This window comes from Rosa chinensis, chromosome 2, assembly GCF_002994745.2.
Source record: "Rosa chinensis cultivar Old Blush chromosome 2, RchiOBHm-V2, whole genome shotgun sequence".
NCBI lineage: Eukaryota > Viridiplantae > Streptophyta > Magnoliopsida > Rosales > Rosaceae > Rosa > Rosa chinensis.
In genome coordinates this window covers 57,220,014-57,240,978 of record NC_037089.1, presented here as the reverse complement: position 1 = coordinate 57,240,978, position 20,965 = coordinate 57,220,014, and the positions used below count along the sequence as shown (strand labels likewise).

At 37.7% G+C, this 20,965-nt stretch overlaps 3 protein-coding genes across 12 annotated transcripts; all 3 read left to right on the top strand.

Annotated features, from left to right (window-relative positions):
- The first annotated feature begins 6,301 nt into the window (after positions 1 to 6,301).
- Positions 6,302 to 13,380, top strand: LOC112187496 (putative pentatricopeptide repeat-containing protein At2g01510). Of its 9 annotated transcripts, none has more exons than XM_024326321.2 (9): positions 6,318 to 6,584; positions 6,649 to 6,906; positions 6,998 to 7,088; positions 7,771 to 7,895; positions 7,983 to 8,099; positions 8,553 to 11,144; positions 11,495 to 11,586; positions 12,194 to 12,294; positions 12,926 to 13,380. In XM_024326321.2, the coding sequence occupies exon 6, from the start codon at positions 8,561 to 8,563 to the stop codon at positions 11,030 to 11,032; it is 2,472 nt and encodes an 823-aa protein (XP_024182089.1). In that variant the 5' UTR covers positions 6,318 to 6,584; positions 6,649 to 6,906; positions 6,998 to 7,088; positions 7,771 to 7,895; positions 7,983 to 8,099; positions 8,553 to 8,560; the 3' UTR covers positions 11,033 to 11,144; positions 11,495 to 11,586; positions 12,194 to 12,294; positions 12,926 to 13,380. The 9 variants fall into 9 exon arrangements, 8 of the variants coding, with proteins under 8 accessions (XP_024182089.1, XP_040370386.1, XP_024182092.1 ...); XM_040514452.1 differs by having other exon boundaries at positions 6,995 to 7,088; XM_024326324.2 differs by having other exon boundaries at positions 6,649 to 7,088; positions 12,926 to 12,937; positions 13,042 to 13,380.
- Positions 13,381 to 14,511: 1,131 nt separating this feature from the next.
- On the top strand, positions 14,512 to 16,437 carry LOC112185750. Of its 2 annotated transcripts, none has more exons than XM_024324065.2 (4): positions 14,512 to 14,635; positions 14,783 to 14,896; positions 15,537 to 15,685; positions 16,065 to 16,437. In XM_024324065.2, the coding sequence occupies exons 2-4, from the start codon at positions 14,797 to 14,799 to the stop codon at positions 16,140 to 16,142; spliced, it is 327 nt and encodes a 108-aa protein (XP_024179833.1). In that variant the 5' UTR covers positions 14,512 to 14,635; positions 14,783 to 14,796; the 3' UTR covers positions 16,143 to 16,437. The 2 variants fall into 2 exon arrangements, with proteins under 2 accessions (XP_024179833.1, XP_040369880.1); XM_040513946.1 differs by having other exon boundaries at positions 14,540 to 14,635; positions 14,769 to 14,896.
- A 180-nt stretch (positions 16,438 to 16,617) lies between these two features.
- LOC112185749 (agamous-like MADS-box protein AGL61) lies at positions 16,618 to 18,298 on the top strand. The gene has a single exon (XM_024324064.2). The coding sequence runs from the start codon at positions 17,366 to 17,368 to the stop codon at positions 18,044 to 18,046; it is 681 nt and encodes a 226-aa protein (XP_024179832.1). The 5' UTR covers positions 16,618 to 17,365; the 3' UTR covers positions 18,047 to 18,298.
- The last annotated feature ends 2,667 nt before the right edge of the window (positions 18,299 to 20,965 follow it).

The window sequence follows — 20,965 nt, the reverse complement described above, 5'->3', positions numbered from 1 at the left end:
GTTCTAGATTTCCCAATCCTACACGGATTGGTATTCCTTGTAACATTAGATTATGCACTTTGTAATCCCTATATATAGGGCTCCTATTCTCTATAATGAAATGTACTTCTCTCATCAATCTCTCTCAATACCAATATACTTAAACAAGATCCCTTTTTTTTTTTAGAAAAAGAGATAACTTCATTCAGATATCAAGGGCCAGAAGGCTCATACATCTAAAACTGTCTTACACCAAACTCATAAATGGTATAAGCTACCAGATAAAGGACAGTATACTTTCACTGTTAACACATTCGCTCAATTATTGAGCCTAAACACAAGAAACAAAACTACCCTACTAACCTCCCGTGAAGTAGTCGCCTAATCGCCTAGAGACCGCAATTGGTGTACAACTAGAGATACTAAGATGCAAGTAGTAGAAATTCAACTTCTAGTGAAAGGCAAAGGAAGCTGGAAAGATTAAATCTTTCCTTTGCCCTTGACCCTAGGGCTAGGACCAGTTTCAGTACTAGTAGGATACGTAATCTTCATGGGAGTACCATCCAGCTTGTTGTTTGCACGTTGAGTCTAATTCTTGCTTCCAAGAGGCCTACCAGACTTCTTTTTCAACGAGACCAAAGTGAGGTCGCCATCCTCCTCAATGAGACCAAGTGCCTCAGCATGCAGTGTTGGAATCTTGCCACCCAAGATTGTTTTAAACTTCTTGGGACTAGGATGGCAAGCACCACCACGCTCCCGCTTTTTGGACGGCAAAGCAGGCTGGTGCTTTTGTGTACCTGGAGTAATAATAGTGTCACTAGAATTAGCCAGTTCGGGAACCTCATTACCCTCCAAACCGTGTGGTAAAGTAATGGCTGCCACCCCAGTATTGACTACTGTTGGAGCCGACTCACTGGGAGAAGAAAGCTCTGAGGTCGGGCGCTCCACGCGATGAAAACCAGGCCGCTTCTTCCTTGGGACAGTCGGGGAAGGAGAGAGAAGGTCTCCCTGATGCTTAGCAGAGAATGCAAAGGAATTCCTTGAGGTCGAAACTCCGGGAAAGTGTAAAACCCTAGGTGTAGGGTTTACTGCAGTGGGTTCCTCACAAGAAAGGCCAGCATGTGTGAGCAAACCACATTGAGTGCATCTCCCCCGCAGATGTTCGAATTGAAACTGCAATATGGGTTCAACCCCAGTATCTAGGAAGACTTGTCTTTCCAGCAGGATCGGTTTAGATATGTCATGAGTGAATAAAACCCTAATCACCCCCTTCTTAAATTCCTTCTTGTCATACTCCAAAAAACCACCCAAAAGGTTGCCAATCAAGGTGAGATTCTCAGGTTCTTCATACAGAGGAGGTATGCCAGAAACCCTAGTCCAGATCCGCAGATGTTTAAACGGAAGTTCATGCAGAGGCTTGACTCCATCGTACACTTCAAAACAGACCGGGGCTCGGTCAAAACACCATACGCCTCCTCGAAGAACCTTGTTTCGATCACGTGCAGCAGCAAAAGAGAACAAGAACAGGTCCCCAGGACGCTTTTGAACCCTAAAATCCTTATCCACCATCCAGGTTCGGTGGAAGTGAGACATGAATGCCTTTGGGTCTATGGGTTTCCGAGTCAAAGGCTTTCCGAGGAGAAAAGATTGGGAGGACTTCCGCACTGGACCTCCGCCAATCTTCCCCAGGTCAGGGGCGCGTCCCCCTTCGGCCAGGGCAAGCGAGGCAGCAAAACTCGCCGTTACCGCGTCAATGGATGCCATAGGTAGAGAGAGAGGGAGAGAGTAGGTAAAGGAGGTGGAGAATGGTGAGGGAGGCTAGGAGGCCGTAGGCAACTAGGGTTGAGAGAAAAACTCTCCTAGGGTTTTTTTTTTGCGTTTCCTTATGGTTAGGTAATCAAATGTCAGATCCCTTGGTGCATCAGGACTCTAATTAATGACATCAAGTAGCTCACTCTTCACTTTCAATCCATCATTTTCCGTCATTATCGGGAAGCCAATTTTGTTGCAGATCAGTTAGCTTCAGCTAGGAGTCATCATGGGCCGAGCTAGGGCCGGCTCTACCCTAAATTTTAGGGCTTCGGGCAGGGCCGGGCCGGCCTAGTCAAAGTCAACAAAATTTAGGGTCGGGTAGGGTCGGGCCGGGGCTTAAATATGCTAACCCTTACCCGCTCGAAAGGCCCGAGCCACTAGGGCCGAAAGGGCTGGGTCGGGCCGGCCTTCCGAATAGGGCCAAATATGGCCTAAATGGGCCGAAATGGGCCTTAATTTGTTTAACAAAAAGAAATATTTTATTTTTATTTTTTATCTCAAAATGTTGCTCAATGGTTCTATAGGTAATACAAGACTCATTGTTTTTTGTTGATCATATTTAATATAAATATATATATATATATATATATATTGAAATTAACTTATAAGTTATAACACTTATAAATATTTGTTAAGATGGTTATATTCAATTAACTATCTCTCTAAATCTCCCAAAATTAATTGTTGTTTAACAAAGGAAACAAAAATTAAAGAAATAAAGCTTAGGAAATCAAGTACAAAAATGAGATAAGTTGTATGTTATAGATTAAAGAAAAACATATTTAAAAAATAGAAAAAATAGAAAATTATAAGGGCTTAAAAGGCCGGGCCGGGCCGTAGGGTAGGGCCGGGCTTCATTTGCATGACCCTTACCCTACCCTATTTGAGAAAGGGTAGGGCCAGCCCGCCCTAATGCAAGGGTCGGGTAGGGCTTTGGCCTTACGGGCCGAGCGGGCCTAGGGCCGAATGGCTAAATGATGAGGCCTAGCTTCAGCAGCTCATAATTCTGCTAATCCTTCTGTATGGTTATTTTGTTTACCCCTTTCGGTATCCCCAGCGTTCCAATTAGATCAGCTGGGAGGGGGTGTTTGTAGAGATTTTGTCTTTTAGTTGTTATACTTTTTCTATCATCGAAAAAAAAATCCGAATTGAACTTGTTTAGTGTTTTTTTTTTAATCAATATTTCAATGATCTTATGTTATTGAACTCAAAAATTTTCATTTCATGTTTATATTAGTTCTTTGTTAGCATAAAAACTTTGTACTAAATAATTACTCTAAATCATAAGTGAAATACAGCATGTCACACTATTATAATCTAATTGTAGATAGTCACCTTTTGAAGGGGATTTGGATCACACTTTTGACTGAAATATGACTTTATTTTGTTGAACTATGAAACTTGTACATCAGATTACATTAGTTTCATAGCTGATCCTCCCATTGATGAAATGAATGATTCATTCAGAACGAGTGGGATTTCTGATCCACATATATCCATTTCTGCAAGACCAAAAAAAAGAAAAAAAGAAAAAGCTATCATTTTGATTTTATTGTCTCTAATTTCACTCAATCTAGTCCAGGAATTTGTAGGGACTCCACCTTTTCAGCATTTGTTGTGGAAATTGTGAGCCTCATCAGATTAGGTGTTGAAAAAGTGGTGTCTCCTATAGACACCCTCAGTAATAAACCCGCGAATTTAATGGATTAGATTGAATAAAATATCAGAGAATATGAATATCATTGATAAAATGAGAAACAAAATAACCCGTCTAATATTATTTGATCTAGTGACATAAGTGATCAAATTTGTAAGACTCATCTATAATTACCTAGTTCGACTCATGAAAATATGGGTATTTGTAATTAAAGTAGAAGGGCATTGTTGTGGCAGGAGCGAAGCAAGTTGGATGCACTAGCTCTGAGGGCAGGGCTTCTAAAAGCAAATGAAAAGAACATCAAGAAAGTAATGGTGGAGGGTGACTCCAAATTACTCACCGACTGTGTGCTAAACAAATGCAGCACCCCTTGGAGAAGATTGCGAGCTTTTTAGATCACTTCACTGTTAACCATGTATTACGAGAAGCAAATTTTCCGATCGATGCCTTAGCTAACTTGGGACATAGGAGAAGTTCTGGTGATTATTGAGGAAAGTAAGTTTCCCCAATCGGTTAGAAATGTGGTCTTGTTTGACCAAATAGGAATGGGTTGACTAGAAGCTCTGGTTTGTAAACTCTCTGTACTTTACGTTTTATCAAAAAAGAAGGGAAAAAAATATAAAAAAAGTTGAAAGGCACTGTCCTTATTTAAAGGGTATTGTCCGTATGGAGAGGGATACTGGTAGGGCTGTCAATGGGTCGTGTCGGGTCAAGATATTTGTCGTGTCACAAGAAACAAACCCAAACTCAACCCATTTAATAATCGTGTCTAAAATTTAAACCCAAACCCAACCTATTTACTAAACGGGTTACCCGTTTCCAACCCGCTTAACCCATTTAATAAATAAAGTGTCATGTTAGATCAAATTAGGGGTGGGCACTTTATACTGAAAATGCGGTTACCGACCCGAACCGCACCGAACTAAAACTGTGTCGTTTCATGGTCACACCGCACCGAACCGCATAAAAGCGGTTCAGTTGCGGTTTCGGGTCATAAACCGCCCGATTTAAACCGACCCGCATCGAATTTGTTTTAATTACATTTTATTTATTTATTATTTCTCTGTTGATGGAAATGTTGGTTTTTAATATATAAGAAATCCATTTTTGTTTAGGTTTTCAGTTTGTAATAAGTTGCTATATTTGCTTGATTATTGATATATATATATATATATATATATATCATTGCCCAAAAATATATATATATATATATATATAATTATATATGGATTTGTTAAGTGTTCAAATATAGTCTTTCTGCAAGTTGTTTGATATTTAGGTGACATTTGCCGATTTGTGTGGACTCTAAATGCATTCAAAATTTATTTATGCCTTATTGAAACTGTTAGGTAAATATAAGCATGATTTTGGCCCTCTCTTTCTAGTTGAAATTAATAAATCGGTCCAAACGGAAACCGACCCACACCGCACCGAAAAATTGTGTAACCGAAATAATCGGTTCATCCCTTTTGTAATGCGGTTGCGGTTTGATATATAGGTCAACCGAAAAAAACGGTTTGGTTGTGGTTTTGGCCTTAAACCGATCCGAACCGCACCGCGCCCACCCCTAAATCAAATGACTCATTTAAGGATACATTGCAACCCATACACTAAAAAAAAATTCATAAATTCATTAAATTCACTAAAAAATCCACAAGACGAAGAATATGAATAATTATATATAATTCATAAATAATTAAATCAAATAATGATGAAGTAAAATATTTCAAATTGTCCAATCGTAGGATCAAATACTCCCAACGTCCAAAATTTCAAGAAGAAGTATAACATAATCGGGTTATATGGGTTCACTTCGTGTTGGCGGGTTAACCCATGACCAACCAGTTTATTAAATGGGTCATGGCGGGTTGACCCGGGGCCGACCCCCTTTTTAATCGTGCGGGTTCAACCCGCTTTATTTCGTGCGGGTTTCGAGTCGTGTTATCGGGTCGTGTCGGAATTGACATCCCTAGATACTGGGTAGGCACCAGGCATAGGCCGCACAATCAGTTTGATGGGGAAATATCACCAATGGTTACTGAGTTATGACTTATTCGACACTTAACTCACTGTATTTTCAACAATATCACTTAACTCACTCAGTTTTACATCCGTTTTTCACTTAACTCACTGCCGTTAATTCTACCATTAGAAGCTGTTAAAATTGAGGGTATATTTGTCAAAACACTTAAAAATCATTTTTAACTTAAAAAAACTACATTTATTAGATTTTTTTTCAATTTTTTTAAATTTCTGAAATTTCTAATAAAAATAAATTTTTTTAACTTAAATATAATTTGAAAAAAAATTTTGTCTTTTTTTTTTTAAGTTAGAAATGCATTTTTTTTAGTGTTTAGACAAATATACCCTCAATTTAAATTTATTAGACTTTTTCAATTTTTTAAATTTATGAGATTTCTAATAAAAATGATTTTTAACTTAAATATAATTTGAAAAAAAAATTTGTCTTTTTTTAAAGTTAGAAATGCATTTTTTAGTGTTTAAACAAATATACCCTCAATTTTAATAACTTTTAACGGCAGAATTAACGACAGTGAGTTAAGTGAAAAACGGATGTAAAACTTAGTGAGTTAAGTGATATTGTTGAGAATACAGTGAGTTAAGTGTCGAATAAGTCATAACTCAGTGACCATTGGTGATGTTTTCCCTCAGTTTGATATATATTTTCCCTTTTCTTTTTCTTGCAAATTTAAAAGGGTTTGGGTGGTAAAACCCAAGGCCGAAGTCCCACTCGCAATTTTTTTTTGAATAAATGGGACCAAACGGCCCAGCAACAAAGAAGAGAAAAATTACACTCTCCTATATCTAGGATATTCACACAAGTCATCCAACAAGGAAGTAACTTGTGGAGGGGGTTGCTCCATAACATGCACTCCAATCTCAACATCCACTCCAGATTTAGAAAGCACATCAGCAACCTGATGAATCTCACGATAAATGTGGCTAACTTCACAGTGAGGAAACTGTCTGATCAAAAATTGGTAACGGTCAATAAGAGTTTTAGAAGGATATAAATCATTCACACCCTGCTTGATCATGTTAAACTCGCAACTTTGTCTCCCTCGATCAGTCTCAAGTGTCAACTGATGTTTGGCTCTCCTCGGCAGCTCATAAGGTAAATATATTGAGCTACCACCTGTTTATCTCAATCGTCTTTCCACAAACTGACTTCAGTTCAGTGTTTGTGTTTGTGTTTACTCTTCAACAGAAGATAGTCTATTCAACACACAACTACTACTACTGGGGCGGATCCAAGTACACCCCTCAAGCCCACCCGAAATTTTCTGCCTTCTGTAATTGGGTATGGGCTGTGTCAAGCCCACCCGAAGTCCCCGACGAAGACTCTCACACTCCCTCTCAGTCCCTCACGTGCTATACTGCTCTAAGCCTTAGATTACTCTTCTTCTTCTTCTTCTTCTTCAATTTGGGGCAATCAAGTATGATTTCAATTTTGTTCAATTTAATCAATTCAATTTGGAGGGTTAAAGATTGATGTCGAATTCAATTTCGTGGGTTTTGATTTAGCAGTGGATTGAGGATTGTTTCTGTGTGCCATCGATGTGAGATTGAGGAATGATGACGGTAGAGTTATTTGCGGTGGAACTTGCTTACGAAAATGGTATGGATTGTTTGACGAATCTGGGTTATTTGTTTTGTGATTCTTTAGTTTAATGAATCTGGGTTGTTTAGTGAATCTGAGTTATGGAATGTTGGATTGGTTTGTTAGTTACTTAGTTTACAACTTTAGTTGGACTAGTTGCCGACTTGCCGCCGTAATTGGAATGATCTGGATGTACATGTAGGATTGGATACGTGTCTTGATCATTACTCTTTTCTGTAGCAATTTTCTTTATTGCATAGAAACAGAGGAAACATGATGCTTAACCTCCAAGATTATTAGCGTGGAAAATAGCACTCACAGTGATACAATCAAAATGATGTGTATGGTTTTGGAGTTGTTATGCTCGAATTCATGTTTGGAAAACCAATTCTCAGCAAGTGTTATTAACTTGTTTCGATCATGCTATACTTATGGAGTTCCAGCCAATTTGAGAAGAATACATTATTCAAACAAAACTTTTTGTACCTGGCTTTATATGCCGCTGCACTTTTTTCCCCCTTTTCTTTTTCTTTGTTTTCTGCCACAATATAATCAAGATCCTAACAGATTTTTCAACACTGTAATAAGTCATAGACATACCTCAGAAACTGTGGGCTTGAGAGACTTGAGCCTAGCTTAATAAGACATTTCATTCTTCATGGCATGTCTCTGCTTACCCAGTTTTACAATTATTTCGCAGATACGAGTCAAACGTATGATTAGCCAAGGAGTTATAGAGCAAAGTTCATTGACATCTGCCGTAATACGAGTCAGACATCTACTGCTGATTTTGTTCTTTGGTTTTGTATAGATACGCGTTTGAGGGTAAGGCTCACTATGCCCCTTGACTAGGTGTATTATTTTTTTCAAGTTATAAAATTCTCTCGCACCGTCAAAATTATATATATTAAGAAACCCAAGCCCACCCAAGGTTTCAATCCTGGATCCGCCACTCAACACAAGACCAATTCTCACCGTATTCAACAACTGACCTCGCCAGATTCTCCACCAAATCAAACCCATAATTATGTAAGCAAAGATTCTTGCCTTCACGGTTCTATGCTATTTATGGATTGTTGTCTTTGTTTCAGTTCTTAAAATGATTGAAAAGAAAGTTCTGGGTTTTATAAATGTTCATGTATGCACTTCTTCAGAGCTGTACATTGTTTCTGTAGTTAAGTAGCTATTTTGGATAGGAGGTTTTGTTTGGATGGAACTGAACAAGGAAATTAGATTAGGGGGTTTGCACTTTGTAGTGCTGTTTATGTTGGTTTTGATACAAGCCTGAAACTTTATAGGCCACACTGATTCGAAATAAAATAAAGAGGAGTGAATGAAGCTTGTTATGCCTTATTTGGTTGCTGAGAAATTGGGGCCTATGTAACTCTTTATATCACATTACGTACTGTTTTGATTTTCATTGCAAGAAAAGAGCTGTGCTTTACTATCTGTTTGCTAAAATGTGATTGCTTTTGTCCACAGTTTAGCCTATGACAGCATTTAGATCAAACCTGATCAAACAATGTGCAAGTTTAAGAGTCTCTGAATCCCCAAAAGCGAAAGGACTCCTCTGTTTCCACCTCAACCACCCAAGTTTCATAGATGCCCGCATCATCAAGACCGGCTTCGATCCCAACACGTACCGCTCTAATTTTCAGCTCAAGAACTTGTTAGAACGAGGCCAGCTATCTCGAGCACAACAGGTGTTTGAGCAGATGCCTCAGAAAAACACTTTCTCAGTAAACCTGATGATTTCCAGTTATGTCAACTGTGGTAATCTTTCTAAGGCTAGAGAGTTTCTTGACGGCATGGTTGAGCGTACAGCTGTAACATGGACAATATTGATAGGTGGGTATTCGCAAGCTGGTCAATACCGTGAATCATTTAAACTTTACGCCGAGATGCATAGGTGGGGAACTAAGCCAGATTATGTGACTTTTGCAACTCTCTTATCTGGATGCTGCAACATGGATGCTACAAAGGAAGTAGTTCAGGTTCATTCTCATATCCTTAAATTGGGATATCATTCTACACTCATGGTTTGCAATTCTCTGGTTGATTCCTACTGCAAATCACATTGCCTGGATTTTGCTTTTCGGCTTTTCAAGGAAATGCCTGAAAGAGATGCTGTTACATTCAATGCATTGATAACAGGGTACTCAAAAGATGGGTTGAATGAAGGTGCTATTAACCTCTTTGCTGAAATGCAAAATCTGGGTTACAAGCCTTCTGAATTTACATTTGCAGCAGTACTTTGTGCCGGTATCGGTTTAGATGACATTGTGCTTGGGCAACAGGTTCATGGTTTTGTGGTTAAGACTAATTTCGTTTGGAATGTTTTTGTGGGAAATGCATTGCTCGATTTCTACTCAAAGCATGACTATGTGGTTGAAGCAAGGAAACTTTTTGATGAGATGCCAGAGTTGGATTGTATTTCTTACAATATAATCATCTCCTCCTATGTATGGGATGGGCAATTTAAAGAGGCTCTTGATATTTTCCGTGAATTGCAGCTTACCAAATATGACCGGAAGCAATTCCCTTTTGCAACCATGTTGAGCATAGCAGCGAATACTCTGAACATAAATGTGGGCCGGCAGATACATTCCCAGGCCATTGTAGCAACAGCTGATTCAGAATCTCAGGTTGGAAATTCTTTGGTTGACATGTATGGAAAATGTGGCAGATATACTGAAGCCAGAAGTATATTTGCTAGTCTGGCTGACAGAAGTACAGTGCCATGGACTGCACTCATCTCAGCATATGTTCAGAAGGGACTCCATGAAGAAGGCCTGGAACTGTACAATGAGATGCGCAGAGGAGATGTTAGTCCCGACCAGGCCACTTTCGCAAGCATTTTAAGAGCCTCTGCAAATTTGGCTTCACTCTCACTAGGAAAGCAGTTACACTCATCAGTCATCAGATTAGGATTCATTTGCAACGTTTTTCCTGCCAGTGCACTTCTAGATATGTATGCGAAATGTGGGTCCATGAAAGATGCTCTTCAGACTTTTCAAGAGATGCCAAAGAGAAATATTGTATGTTGGAATGCCCTGATCTCAGCTTATGCACAAAATGGTGATGGTAAAGGGACTCTTAGATCATTTGAATGGATGGTTCAGTCAGGTTTTGCACCAGATTATGTTAGCTTCTTAAGTGTTTTGACTGCTTGTAGTCACTGTGGGCTTGTTGAAGAAGGACTACATTACTTCAGCTCCTTGATGCATAACTCTAACATTGTTCCAAAGAGAGAACTCTATGCATCAATGGTGGATGTGTTGTGTCGAAGTGGGAGATTTGATGAAGCAGAGAAATTAATGACTCGAATGCCATTTGAGCCCGATGAGATTATGTGGTCGTCTGTACTAAACTCATGCAGAATTCATAAGAATCAAGAATTGGCAGAGAGAGCCGCCAGCAGACTTTTCAATATGGCCGAGCTTAGGGACGCAGCTGCTTATGTCAACTTGTCAAACATTTATGCAGAAACAGGTGAGTGGGAGAGTTTGAGGGAAGTGAAGAAGGCAATGAGGGAGAGAGGAGTGAGAAAGGTTACAGCGTATAGTTGGGTAGAAATCAAACACAAGATTCATGTATTTACAGTGAATGACCATAGCCATCCAGAGAGTGGAAAAATTATGTCAAAAATTGATGAGTTGGCGAAGGAGATGGAAGAGGAAGGACACAAGGCTGACGCAAGCTGTGCCCTTCACAATGAAGATGAGGAAATAAAAGTGGAGTCTCTTAAATATCACAGTGAACGCTTAGCAATTGCATTTGCATTGATCAGCACACCAGAAGGTTCGCCTATAGTAGTGATGAAGAATTTACGAGCTTGCACAAACTGCCATGCTGCAATTAAAGTGGTCACTAAGATTGTTGGGAGAGAAATAACAGTTAGAGACTCGAGCAGGTTCCATCATTTTAAAGATGGGCTTTGCTCCTGTGGGGACTTTTGGTGACATTTTTTATAAACTGGGCATTATCATTTATCATATGTATGCGACCTGTCATATTTAAATTGCAACCCCTGTGAGTCTGTGTGCAATATTTAGCACATCTTCATCAAAAAAGGTAGGGCTTTCATTTGAGTTCAATTGAATCTCCTATATCTGCTATTTTAGATTTCTTTTTCCTCCTTCTGCCTTGGCCAAGTACTTCGGTAGTTTTGAATTTGTTTTCTATATGGGATTAATTATTCACTAAATTCAATTCCAATTATCAGTATTATCCATGGTGGTCTTGAAGAAATTTTTATTCCGATTTATAATTTGTCTGGTGGTTGCATCACTTTTGAAGATATGTTGTGTTTGATTGGTTTTGCCTCAAAACTGATACTAAGTTTCCAGGCAGTAATGTTATTCTACAATATTCATAATCCTACTTGGGGTTTGAATTAATATATTATCTGTGTCCTCTTTCAGGTAACACCAGTTTTGAATCTCGATATGGAGTTATGGCATGCAACTAGCAAGGGCCTGTTCATAACACCAGTATTATTATTTGAAAAAATATGGTGAGATAACAGGGAGGCTTGTCTTCTGTTCTGTTCGTTTCTCCTTTTTTAACTTTTTTATTAAGTTCATTTTAATCACCTTTTTCATTTAAAATTTTAACTTTTTTATTAAGTTCATTTTGAATCACCTTTTTCATTAAAATGCAACAGCAAGTATGTGAAACTATACAATTTATTTTCAGAAATAGGCAAAGCTAACATCTGATTCATTTTGTTTCTTTTGTTGACTGTGAGGAACACTTTAGGGTTGTGACAATTCCACTAGCCATTTGCCTGGTTGAGTTAGATGACTGTCCACAGAGTAATTTTGAATTTTGAATTTGAATCACCAAAATGCTAACATTTTACAATTCAGAAGGTTTGCTCCACTTTTGATACCGGTGAACTTGATTAACCTATACATATTTATATAAACGACCAAAATTGTAGTTGTTAGATGTATTTTATACAACTTCAAAACAAGAGTAGTCGGAAAGGTAGGACGGTAGCTCTTTTACGTGTCTCTTCTATATAAATGACTGAATCTAGATATTTTTATAAAAAGTGGTATAATTTCTCTTACTAATAAAATTCCTCTCTTCTGATCTCATTTGCTCAACCTACCCAGCCTCAGTGCTCTGCCCATCCAGCCATCTCTTCTCATAGTCGAACAGGACAGACAAATAGTGGAGATATGCTACTTTTCTGCAACATATAATGTCCCCAGAGGTAAGGACAAAGTTCCAATTGCAAATTTCCATGTCTTTTTATGATTCGACGTACCCAAATGCAGGAAGGAAATTTGTGTTTGATTTGTGATATGATTTACACATATTATGTTGTTTTGGTTCTGTTTTTGCACATGGGCATTATCGATGCCACTTGGGCACTTTTGTAGAACTTATAAAAAGTAACAAAAGGTAATAGAAAATTAACTAACCAGAATAGTAGGCTTGCATATGTTGCTTGTTGGGCATTATGTTCTGTGTATAAGCTTTAATATACTTTTTCTGTTTCATTAAAATTTGTTTTATGACTTTTATCATCCTTGCATCAGAAAAGGTAGCACAATATCAGCTCCAACTGTATATGATTGTTATGAAATTTTCATATTTCTTACTTCGTTTGTCTTCTGTTCTTCATCTCAATTGAGTGGTTTAGTACATGCCTAAACATATTGGGATTGGTTAGCCCTGCTTCTGTTTGTTATATTTATTTTTGAAATATGTCTAATAGAATCTTGAATTAAATGGTTATCTAACTATTTTAAGATATCTCATAAGCTGACAATTCTCATATATAAAGATACTTGCTAAGGTTCTCAGACCCTATCAGCTAAAAAGTTGATGTTCCATTTCAGGATGTTGCCCAGGTGGGAAAAGTAGCTTGCAAACTGCAGCTTCCTCAATGGTTAAATTTTTTTTTTTTCAGTTTTTCATATGTGATGCCTTATGAAGAATCTGCTTCTTCTAATAGATTGCCTACTATCACTGACGATGGTATCAAACATTGGGTCGTAATACTGAATAGAGAATACAGGCCAACAAGGAGTGCAGTGGGGAGTCTGCAATCAGCAGTTAATTTTGGTAATTACGAGGATTTTAGTTGTAGCAAGTAGGAAGCCTAGCATACAAAATCCAAGCTCTAAGAAATGATAATTGTGCATATGCGGATGCTTTGTGTAATCGAGATTAGTTGTAGAAACTAAACTCATTAAAGCTAGAAGGGTTCACGATTGTCATCTCATTTGTGAATGTTAAAGTTTACATTGTTACAAATTTTGAGTAGTAATTACATACTGGAAACCTCCACATACAACTCCTAGGTATGTTTCAAGGTTGTCATCTCATAGTGATTAACTGATTAAGCAGGGTGGAGGATTGAGCTTAGTACTAGGATTTTAACCTCACAGAAAAAGAAAAATTTATTTTCAAATATTATCTACTTTCATTGTCCCTAATGACTAAAGTCACTAGACTACTTAAAATAATTTGAGAGAGTTTTTATGTTCATCAATCTTTTGTGATATGGTGACAAATGCTCTTCTTGGCCATTCCAACTTGGGCGATGACACTTGCCTCTACGGCTGTGGTATCAACCACTGTCACTAGTGCGAAATTGTGATTCTAATGTAACAAATTATTGTACTATTTTTGCTTGACTCCGACCGCTTTGTTGCACAAGTTACGTGAGATGTCATTGAAATTATGCACAAGTTCGGTGGTATGGCAATGCAGCTCGCTCATCATGCCAAATGGTTTGCCTGTTTGGGTTTGCTCAATCGTTTTGTTATGATTGTTTGGAGACAAAATCTTTTTTTTTTTTTTTTGAAACGCAAAATCAGTTTTTAAATGATGTTGAAAATCTTATATATTAAGTCAATTTTCAAGAAAAATAATTAAATTTTTGAACTATCTACAATGCCCTTGATAAATTAAAATTATACAATTTATAATCTATATATAAAGGATTTGTTGGTAATTTATTAAATATACCAAAAATTCAAATGAAATGTTAACAACCTAGTATCATTTGGTCTAGTGTCATAAGTCTCTCATTTATAAATAAAAGTCGTGAGTTCGACTCATAAACAACTAGGGGAGGCTTAATTGAAAAACGCTTATTGGCGTGTCAAGAGGCTAATAGAGTAATGTGAAGGTAGAGGTAAATATATAGAAAATGTTTTATTAATTATAATTAACTAATCTTACACCTATGCAATGCACTTACCTGTTTATTATCTAAAAAAATGAGAATGTGAAATTTAAGAAAATTCTTTTATGCACTAACATTGTAAGTGACCCAACACAATAAAATGATCTCAACCCTTAATATTTATAATCAATTTTTTTTTATATTGATGTAAGTGGACATCGGTACATTAAATCCTCTTCGGAATAAAATTAGTGGAAATTTCATTGGCGTCATATATTTGAGGGAAGGTTTTTTTTTTTTTTTTTTTTGTGCAAATAAAAAAGGGTTGAGGTGGTAAAACCCAAACCCAGAGCACTCCGCCAAAGCCCTCTGTCCCAGTTCGCAGTCTCGACTGTTCTTCTTGGCAGCTTACCAGGTATATTTTGATAGAGCTACATCTCCCTTCTCTGATTGATTGATTGATTCTTGTGAAAGAAAATATGGGTCTTCCATTTCTCTGTTCGCAAGCTTTTGGATTTAGTGTTTGTATTTCAATCAATTGAATGCAGAGCTTTTTGTGTAGCACTCAAACAGAAGATGGCTTGGAGGCAAATACTGTTCCACACCAGAGCAATTTTGACTCCGCATTCAACAACTGGGCTCGCCAGCTTCTCCACCAAATCAACCCCATACTTGGGTAAGCAAGCATTTTTTTTTTTTTCACCTTCAGGGTTTAGTACCAATGGATTGCTTCTTCGTCTTTCATATAAGGGTTCCCGTAATGATTGAAAAGTAAATTCTGGGTTTTAGGATTTTCCAGACTCGCATTTCTTTGAAAATATAAGGACATTGTGTATGTTGTTTAGTAGCTGTTTTATGACGTTGGTGGTTTTGTTTGGATGCTTAGAAAACTAAATGAGGTCATTTCAAAATGGGGTTTTGTGGTGCTCTTTATTTAGGTTTCGTAAGCATTGTAATTTATTGCCCACCCATGCGAATATACAATGAGGTTTGTTATGCTTTTTGTTCTCTCGCCTTGGGTTGCTGAGGAAGTTGGGGATAAAAAGGCTCAGTGAGGAATTTTTCACTGCTACTTAACATCACACTTGGGTTCTGTTTGAGCATTTTTGTTGCCACTTAGAAAGAAATGTCATTTGGTATCCAAAAAGTTTTTGCGTATGTTCATGGTTTAGTTAGTTGTTTTAGACCAAAATGGTGGGTGTCAAAATAATGAACATCTCCTGGAAGTGGAGTTTTGTTAGAATTGATGCATCAAAAGAGCAGTTTGAGTCAATGGGAAATCTGAAATTGTGTTCTGCTGGTTCTTTTCCTTGCAGAGAAAGTCGGGATACCCGAATTTTTAAACGGAATAGGCAATGGGGTGGAAGCTCATGTGGCTAAAATTGAATCTGAGATTGGTGACTTTCAGAAGCTTCTCGTCACTCGTACTCTCAGACTGAAGAAACTTGGCATCCCTGTCAAACAAGTAATCCATCTCAAGTCTACATCACTTACTTTATGGGCACAAACACACCATCTTTCATGTTAGCACATTGAAGTTTGTTTTTTCCATAACAGTAGTTATTACATTAGGAACGTATACAATTGCAGCTATACCAAGGCTCTGGTATTTGTAACCAAAAAGAGCTTTGGTATGGTCATTCTTGTTTGCTTGTTGATTTGGATCTCACTCAGTAATCTTTTATGCATTCTTTATTATTGGAATGAATGCGAACTATGCCCTTTTGGGAATGAAATTCCAAGGACTCCAATGTTGTAGACTTGTGGTTTCATTTCATGAGTTCAATTCTTCAATTGTCTAACATGGAACTTATTTAAACTTGTATCTGATTTCTGTTTTGCAGAGGAAGCTGATCTTGAAATACACCCACAAGTATAGGCTGGGACTCTGGAGGCCTCTAGCTCAGCCAGTGAAATCCTAGTTAGTTTAGAACTAGCATGTCCTTTACAGAAAAGTTGTCTGCTGCGAAATCAACTGCAAAATGTATGGAACCTAGAAAGAAGAGTGTTGCTTTCTTTAGATTCTAGTATTTCTTCACTTTAATTTCATGGACAAAGTTTGGCGGTTTAGTGTATGGTTACTATGGTCAACTGGATTTAGTTGAGCAATCTACTTTGTAACTTCATTGGAGTACTCTTGTTGCATGCGGTGTCCATGTTCTGTCTTCTAGCAACATGTTTTAAAGTTAGCCTGCAAAGTATAATGGCATTGAAGTCTTTACTGGCTTGCCCAACTGATTATCTGTGACAGTAATTTCATAATATCAAATCTCAACCTTTTCATATACTATACAGTTGAGCTGTTCAGATTTCTGATATTGTTGAGTTATAAAAGAATGGTTGTACAATACATCTCAACCTTTTCCTGACATGTTTAGTTCTCTTCTTTCTAGAATCGATATTAACACTAACTCTTGGTTTCTGTATCGTGGTCATTGACAATGCAATTCTATAGTTATTCAGAAGACAAGGATGGTTTTGCTGAGACAGTTTGTCTATGCAATTTTGTCTTGCAGTATGAGGATTTGAGATGATACGCCTGAATTACTTCATATGAACTGTGCCATTAAATAGATTGTGCGCGTTTGACATTTACCCCTATATTTTAGGTGTTGATACTGCTGATAAAGATCGAAACGAAATGGACGCAGTTGCCTTTTACTTTTGCCACATGAGAAGAACCAGGAGACTACCTGAAAAACAATAGCTCCTTGTTTCAGTCGGGTGCTATCAGAGTCAGGTGCAGATTGCACAGCACAAGTGTGTGTGTAGGTGGGTCACATTGACTTCTAAAATTCAGTTTATGAGTCTCTATTATTCCAATCATAATGGGGTTATTAATGTTCGGAGTAATAATCTACCAAGTGAATAAAAAAAATTTAACTTCCCAAAGATCTTCCTTGGCAAAAAGAAACTTCCAAAAGATCTTGTGTTATAATATACTGTAATGGAGCATTAAGACCCCAGTAGCACAATAAAATCCCAACATAAGTGCTACTTTAAGAGCACTAGTATAAATATATGTTTATGTATGGATACCCCCCAAAACATCACAAGTTGATTCACTGCAAAAACAGATAAGCTAGCATTAGTATTGTTTCCCTGTCTCATTCATTATACTTCCTCCACAATCCAAATTTCTTCTATGGCGATGAAGAGCAAAAAGCCTAACCAGGGTCGCCAAAAGATTGTGATTGCCAAAATACCAAAGAGAAGTAACTTACAGGTCACATTCTCGAAACGTTGTTCAGGACTCTTCAAAAAGGCTAGTGAGCTCTGCACACTCTGTGGAGTTGAGATTGTGATCATAGTCTTTTCTCCGGCTAACAAGCCATTCTCTTTTGGCCATCCTAGTGTTGAGAGCCTCATCAGCCGCTTTCTTACTCCAAGCCATTTATCAATTTCATGGAGTACTCAACATCCTCAGTACTGCAGGGAGGTTAGTGTTGAACATAAGCTCAATATGCAGCTAACACAGACTCAAGGTCACTTGGAGGCAGAAAAACAGCGAGGAGAAGCACTTGACAAGCTGAGTGAAGACAGCGAGAGATCAAGCCATTGTCAGTGGGAAAACTCCATTGAGGAACTTGGATTGGATGAGCTTCAGACATTGAAGGCTGCGTTGGAGGAGCTCAAGAAGAATGTGACTGAAGAAGTCCACAAAATGAATGACCCTTGCAATTCTTCAGTACCATTCTTTATGATGAATGGAATTCGACTTGATCATCGTCTTTCCGAGAGAAAAGCCGTTGAGATTAATGTATCACATGGTTCCATGATCCCTCCTAGTGCCTATAGCTTTGGTTATGAACATGGCTTTTTCTGAAACTTCCTTTCTTTTAGTTAATTGCTCTTCTTTCTTTAGAAGGCAGTTACAAGCTAGCACCTTGCTAGCACTAAATAATTGGTGTTCTGTCTTTCAATTATGATTGTAGATGTGTAGCTATGAGTTTAGTTTGCAAGCATCTTTATCTTTATGGCATTGGATCATAATCCATATGCCTATAAGAAGAATTATATGATATTCTAATCATTAAAAAGCAGTTAAGTTGAGCAGTTACATCTTAATAAATACTAAATGCATGAGGGAAATCTTAATTAATAGATTTCTACAGGGTTTTATGTGAGTTCATAAAACCTATAGTCAGATCCTCTACAAGATGGCTTGGAGGCAAATACTATTCAACTCACATGAGCATTTGGGCCGTATTCAACAACTGGTAATTAGATAAGATTTTCTTTAGGTCTTAATGTGAGTTATGAACTAACCACTAGCTAGCAACGAGCCTTTGTTTTTAAAGGCCTCCATTTGTTCTGGATCATGATGCTTTTCTTGCTGATATCTTGATTGTTGGGAACAATTGAAAGCTTGATGAGATGCTTGAAGCCTCGAAGTTTATTTTGTCCAAATAACAATAAATTTGCCTACTTGGTTTGGTATTACTAGTGGTGCTTGTATTTGGTGTCCTACTTCTAATCGAGTACAGAGCTAGAGAACATTTAACTGAGGGTGCTGCTTATGTTCTTTGAAGACCCTCTAACATATCATATACTTGTACCGTACGCAAAAGATGATCTGCAGTAGCTTTTTTTTGTAGTTATAATTTGGAGGATTGGCTAATGAATAATCTGAAGTCTAGGGTTTTTAAGAAAATGGATGTGCTGTTATTATTATTCCTGATTTTTAAACTTCCCTTCTTTGCCAATATTAGCATCATGCACTTCATTGAGTCTCGGGTGGAAGCCACTAGACCAACGTCTAATACTGAAGTACAGCCTCCTCCACAAGGCTATATATGTTAAAAGAAAATACAATGCTTGAGGTATATTGTTTTTAACTGTGAAGGATGATGGAGATGAGATTTAGCTGCTGACCGAGCTTTGGAGGCAAGTTTAAAGTTTACAAGTAAGCTTTATATATTGACGGTATTGTGAAGTTTCTCTAGCACTAAAGGCCTCCATTCCCTCTGAATCTATAAAATCTGATGCTCTTGTTGCTGATTTCTTTATTGCTGAACAGAAATGGAACATTTTAAGGTAACGAGGTGCTTGAAGCCTTAAAGTTGATATGGTCATGGACATCATAAACTTTACCTACCGGGTTTTGTAGTAATATGATCGACTGATACTTGTATTTGGTGTCCTACTTGTAATTGTAAATTCAGCTTTTGTTATCAAACTGACTCTGGTGAACCAGCAGTAGTATGTGAAGAATGTGTTCTCTATATGCAATAATTATAGCTCTTTAGCTCGCTCCCTGAAGCGGAGCTTTAGCTACGACTTGAGGATTCCTCTAGGACAGGCTCTTTTTAACTAACGTACTCTTACAGGGCTAAAAGAAATAACTAAGTTTATGACTTATATATTATACAATGCTCCAGTTAATTAAGTCTACCTTATCATATACTTATTACCTATGAAAGATGATCTGAGGTAGCTGCTGCACTCTTACTGCGTCTAAAAATTTTGAAGGACTGGCTAACGGATATTCTGAATTGTAATAAACCTCAGCACATCTGGAAATGGAGGTGCGCTCTGTATTATGCCCTTCAACTAGGTGGATGCCAATAGACCAGTCTCTGGCAAGTCTTTTTGTATTAAAGTGGCAACCTCCTCCACAAGGCTATGTTAAGCTGAATGGAGATAGCTCAAGAAGGGAACATTTCTGTAACTATAATTAATACGGGAGGTGAGATATTAGGTGCTGAGGTGTGGAGTCTCTACTTTAGACTTAGAACTGCTAGAGATGAACACATGCATGTAAGGTCATTGTAGAGACAGATTCAGCTTTGGTTATCAACTTGGGGTGTTTTCAGGCTGATTCAATCGGCAAATGGGATGGCTCACCCATTTTAGACAGAAAATGTCGTTTTCTTCATGTTAATATCTCACAGTTCTCACTCACTAACCTTCTATGCATTGCTGAGGAATGGATGGAATGAACACTTTGCTCTTTTGGGAAAAATATCCAAAGGAATGAAAGGATTCCAATGTCGTAAACATTTTCTGTCTCTTTTTTGGTTATGAATGTTATAAATTTGGTGGGTTCGTTTCATGAGTACATGAATTTGATTATCCAACATGGATTGTGCATAAAAATCACTATCTGAGGTCTTTCAGATGAAGCTGCTTTGAAATACAACAACAATTGTACTTAGGCTGGGACTCCTGCCTTTAGCTCTGCCGAACAACTCCTAGTTAGTTCAGGAGTGGCGTGACCTTTACACAACAATCAGATAGTTGATTGAGCTAGCCTTGGATTTCACATATATGTAACATGGTGCCACTGCCAAGCAAGAAAACATGTGTGTTTTTGTTTTTAATTTAGTAAAAGGCTTAAAGCAATATGTTGAACGATTTGCAATTGAATGAGCCTTGAATAGAATAACCAAAAGAAGCAAGAGCTCATTGTTTCAGACTTACAGTCAGGTGCAGGCTGCAGCTACTACAAGACGTTTTGTAAGTGGATGTGCATATCATGTCAATCATAATGTGTTATTATTAGTTCTCATAGTAATTATACCACTTAAGTGGAGAAGAAATCGTAACTTCCAGAAGATCTTGTGGAAATCATCTATGGTAATTGGAGCATTAAGTCCCCATTGGGACAATAATTGTGCTACTTTAAGAGCACTGGTATAAATACATGCTTCTGGATACCCCCAAACCATCACAAGTTGATCAACTACACAACAAAAGCTGTCTCTGATTGTCTATATATCCTCCAAAAATTCAAGTTTCTACT

What these genes read in the sequence shown, in the direction of transcription:
- LOC112185750 (XM_024324065.2), top strand. Translation starts at nt 14,797, where the DNA reads ATGGCTTGGAGGCAAATACTGTTCCACACCAGAGCAATTTTGACTCCG. An exon ending in CAAATCAACCCCATACTTGG is followed by an intron (nt 14,897 to 15,536) that starts GTAAGCAAGCAT and finishes TTTTCCTTGCAG; the next exon opens with AGAAAGTCGGGATACCCGAA. An exon ending in TTGGCATCCCTGTCAAACAA is followed by an intron (nt 15,686 to 16,064) that starts GTAATCCATCTC and finishes TCTGTTTTGCAG; the next exon opens with AGGAAGCTGATCTTGAAATA.
- LOC112187496 (XM_024326319.2), top strand. Translation starts at nt 8,561, where the DNA reads ATGACAGCATTTAGATCAAACCTGATCAAACAATGTGCAAGTTTAAGA.
- LOC112185749 (XM_024324064.2), top strand. Translation starts at nt 17,366, where the DNA reads ATGGCGATGAAGAGCAAAAAGCCTAACCAGGGTCGCCAAAAGATTGTG.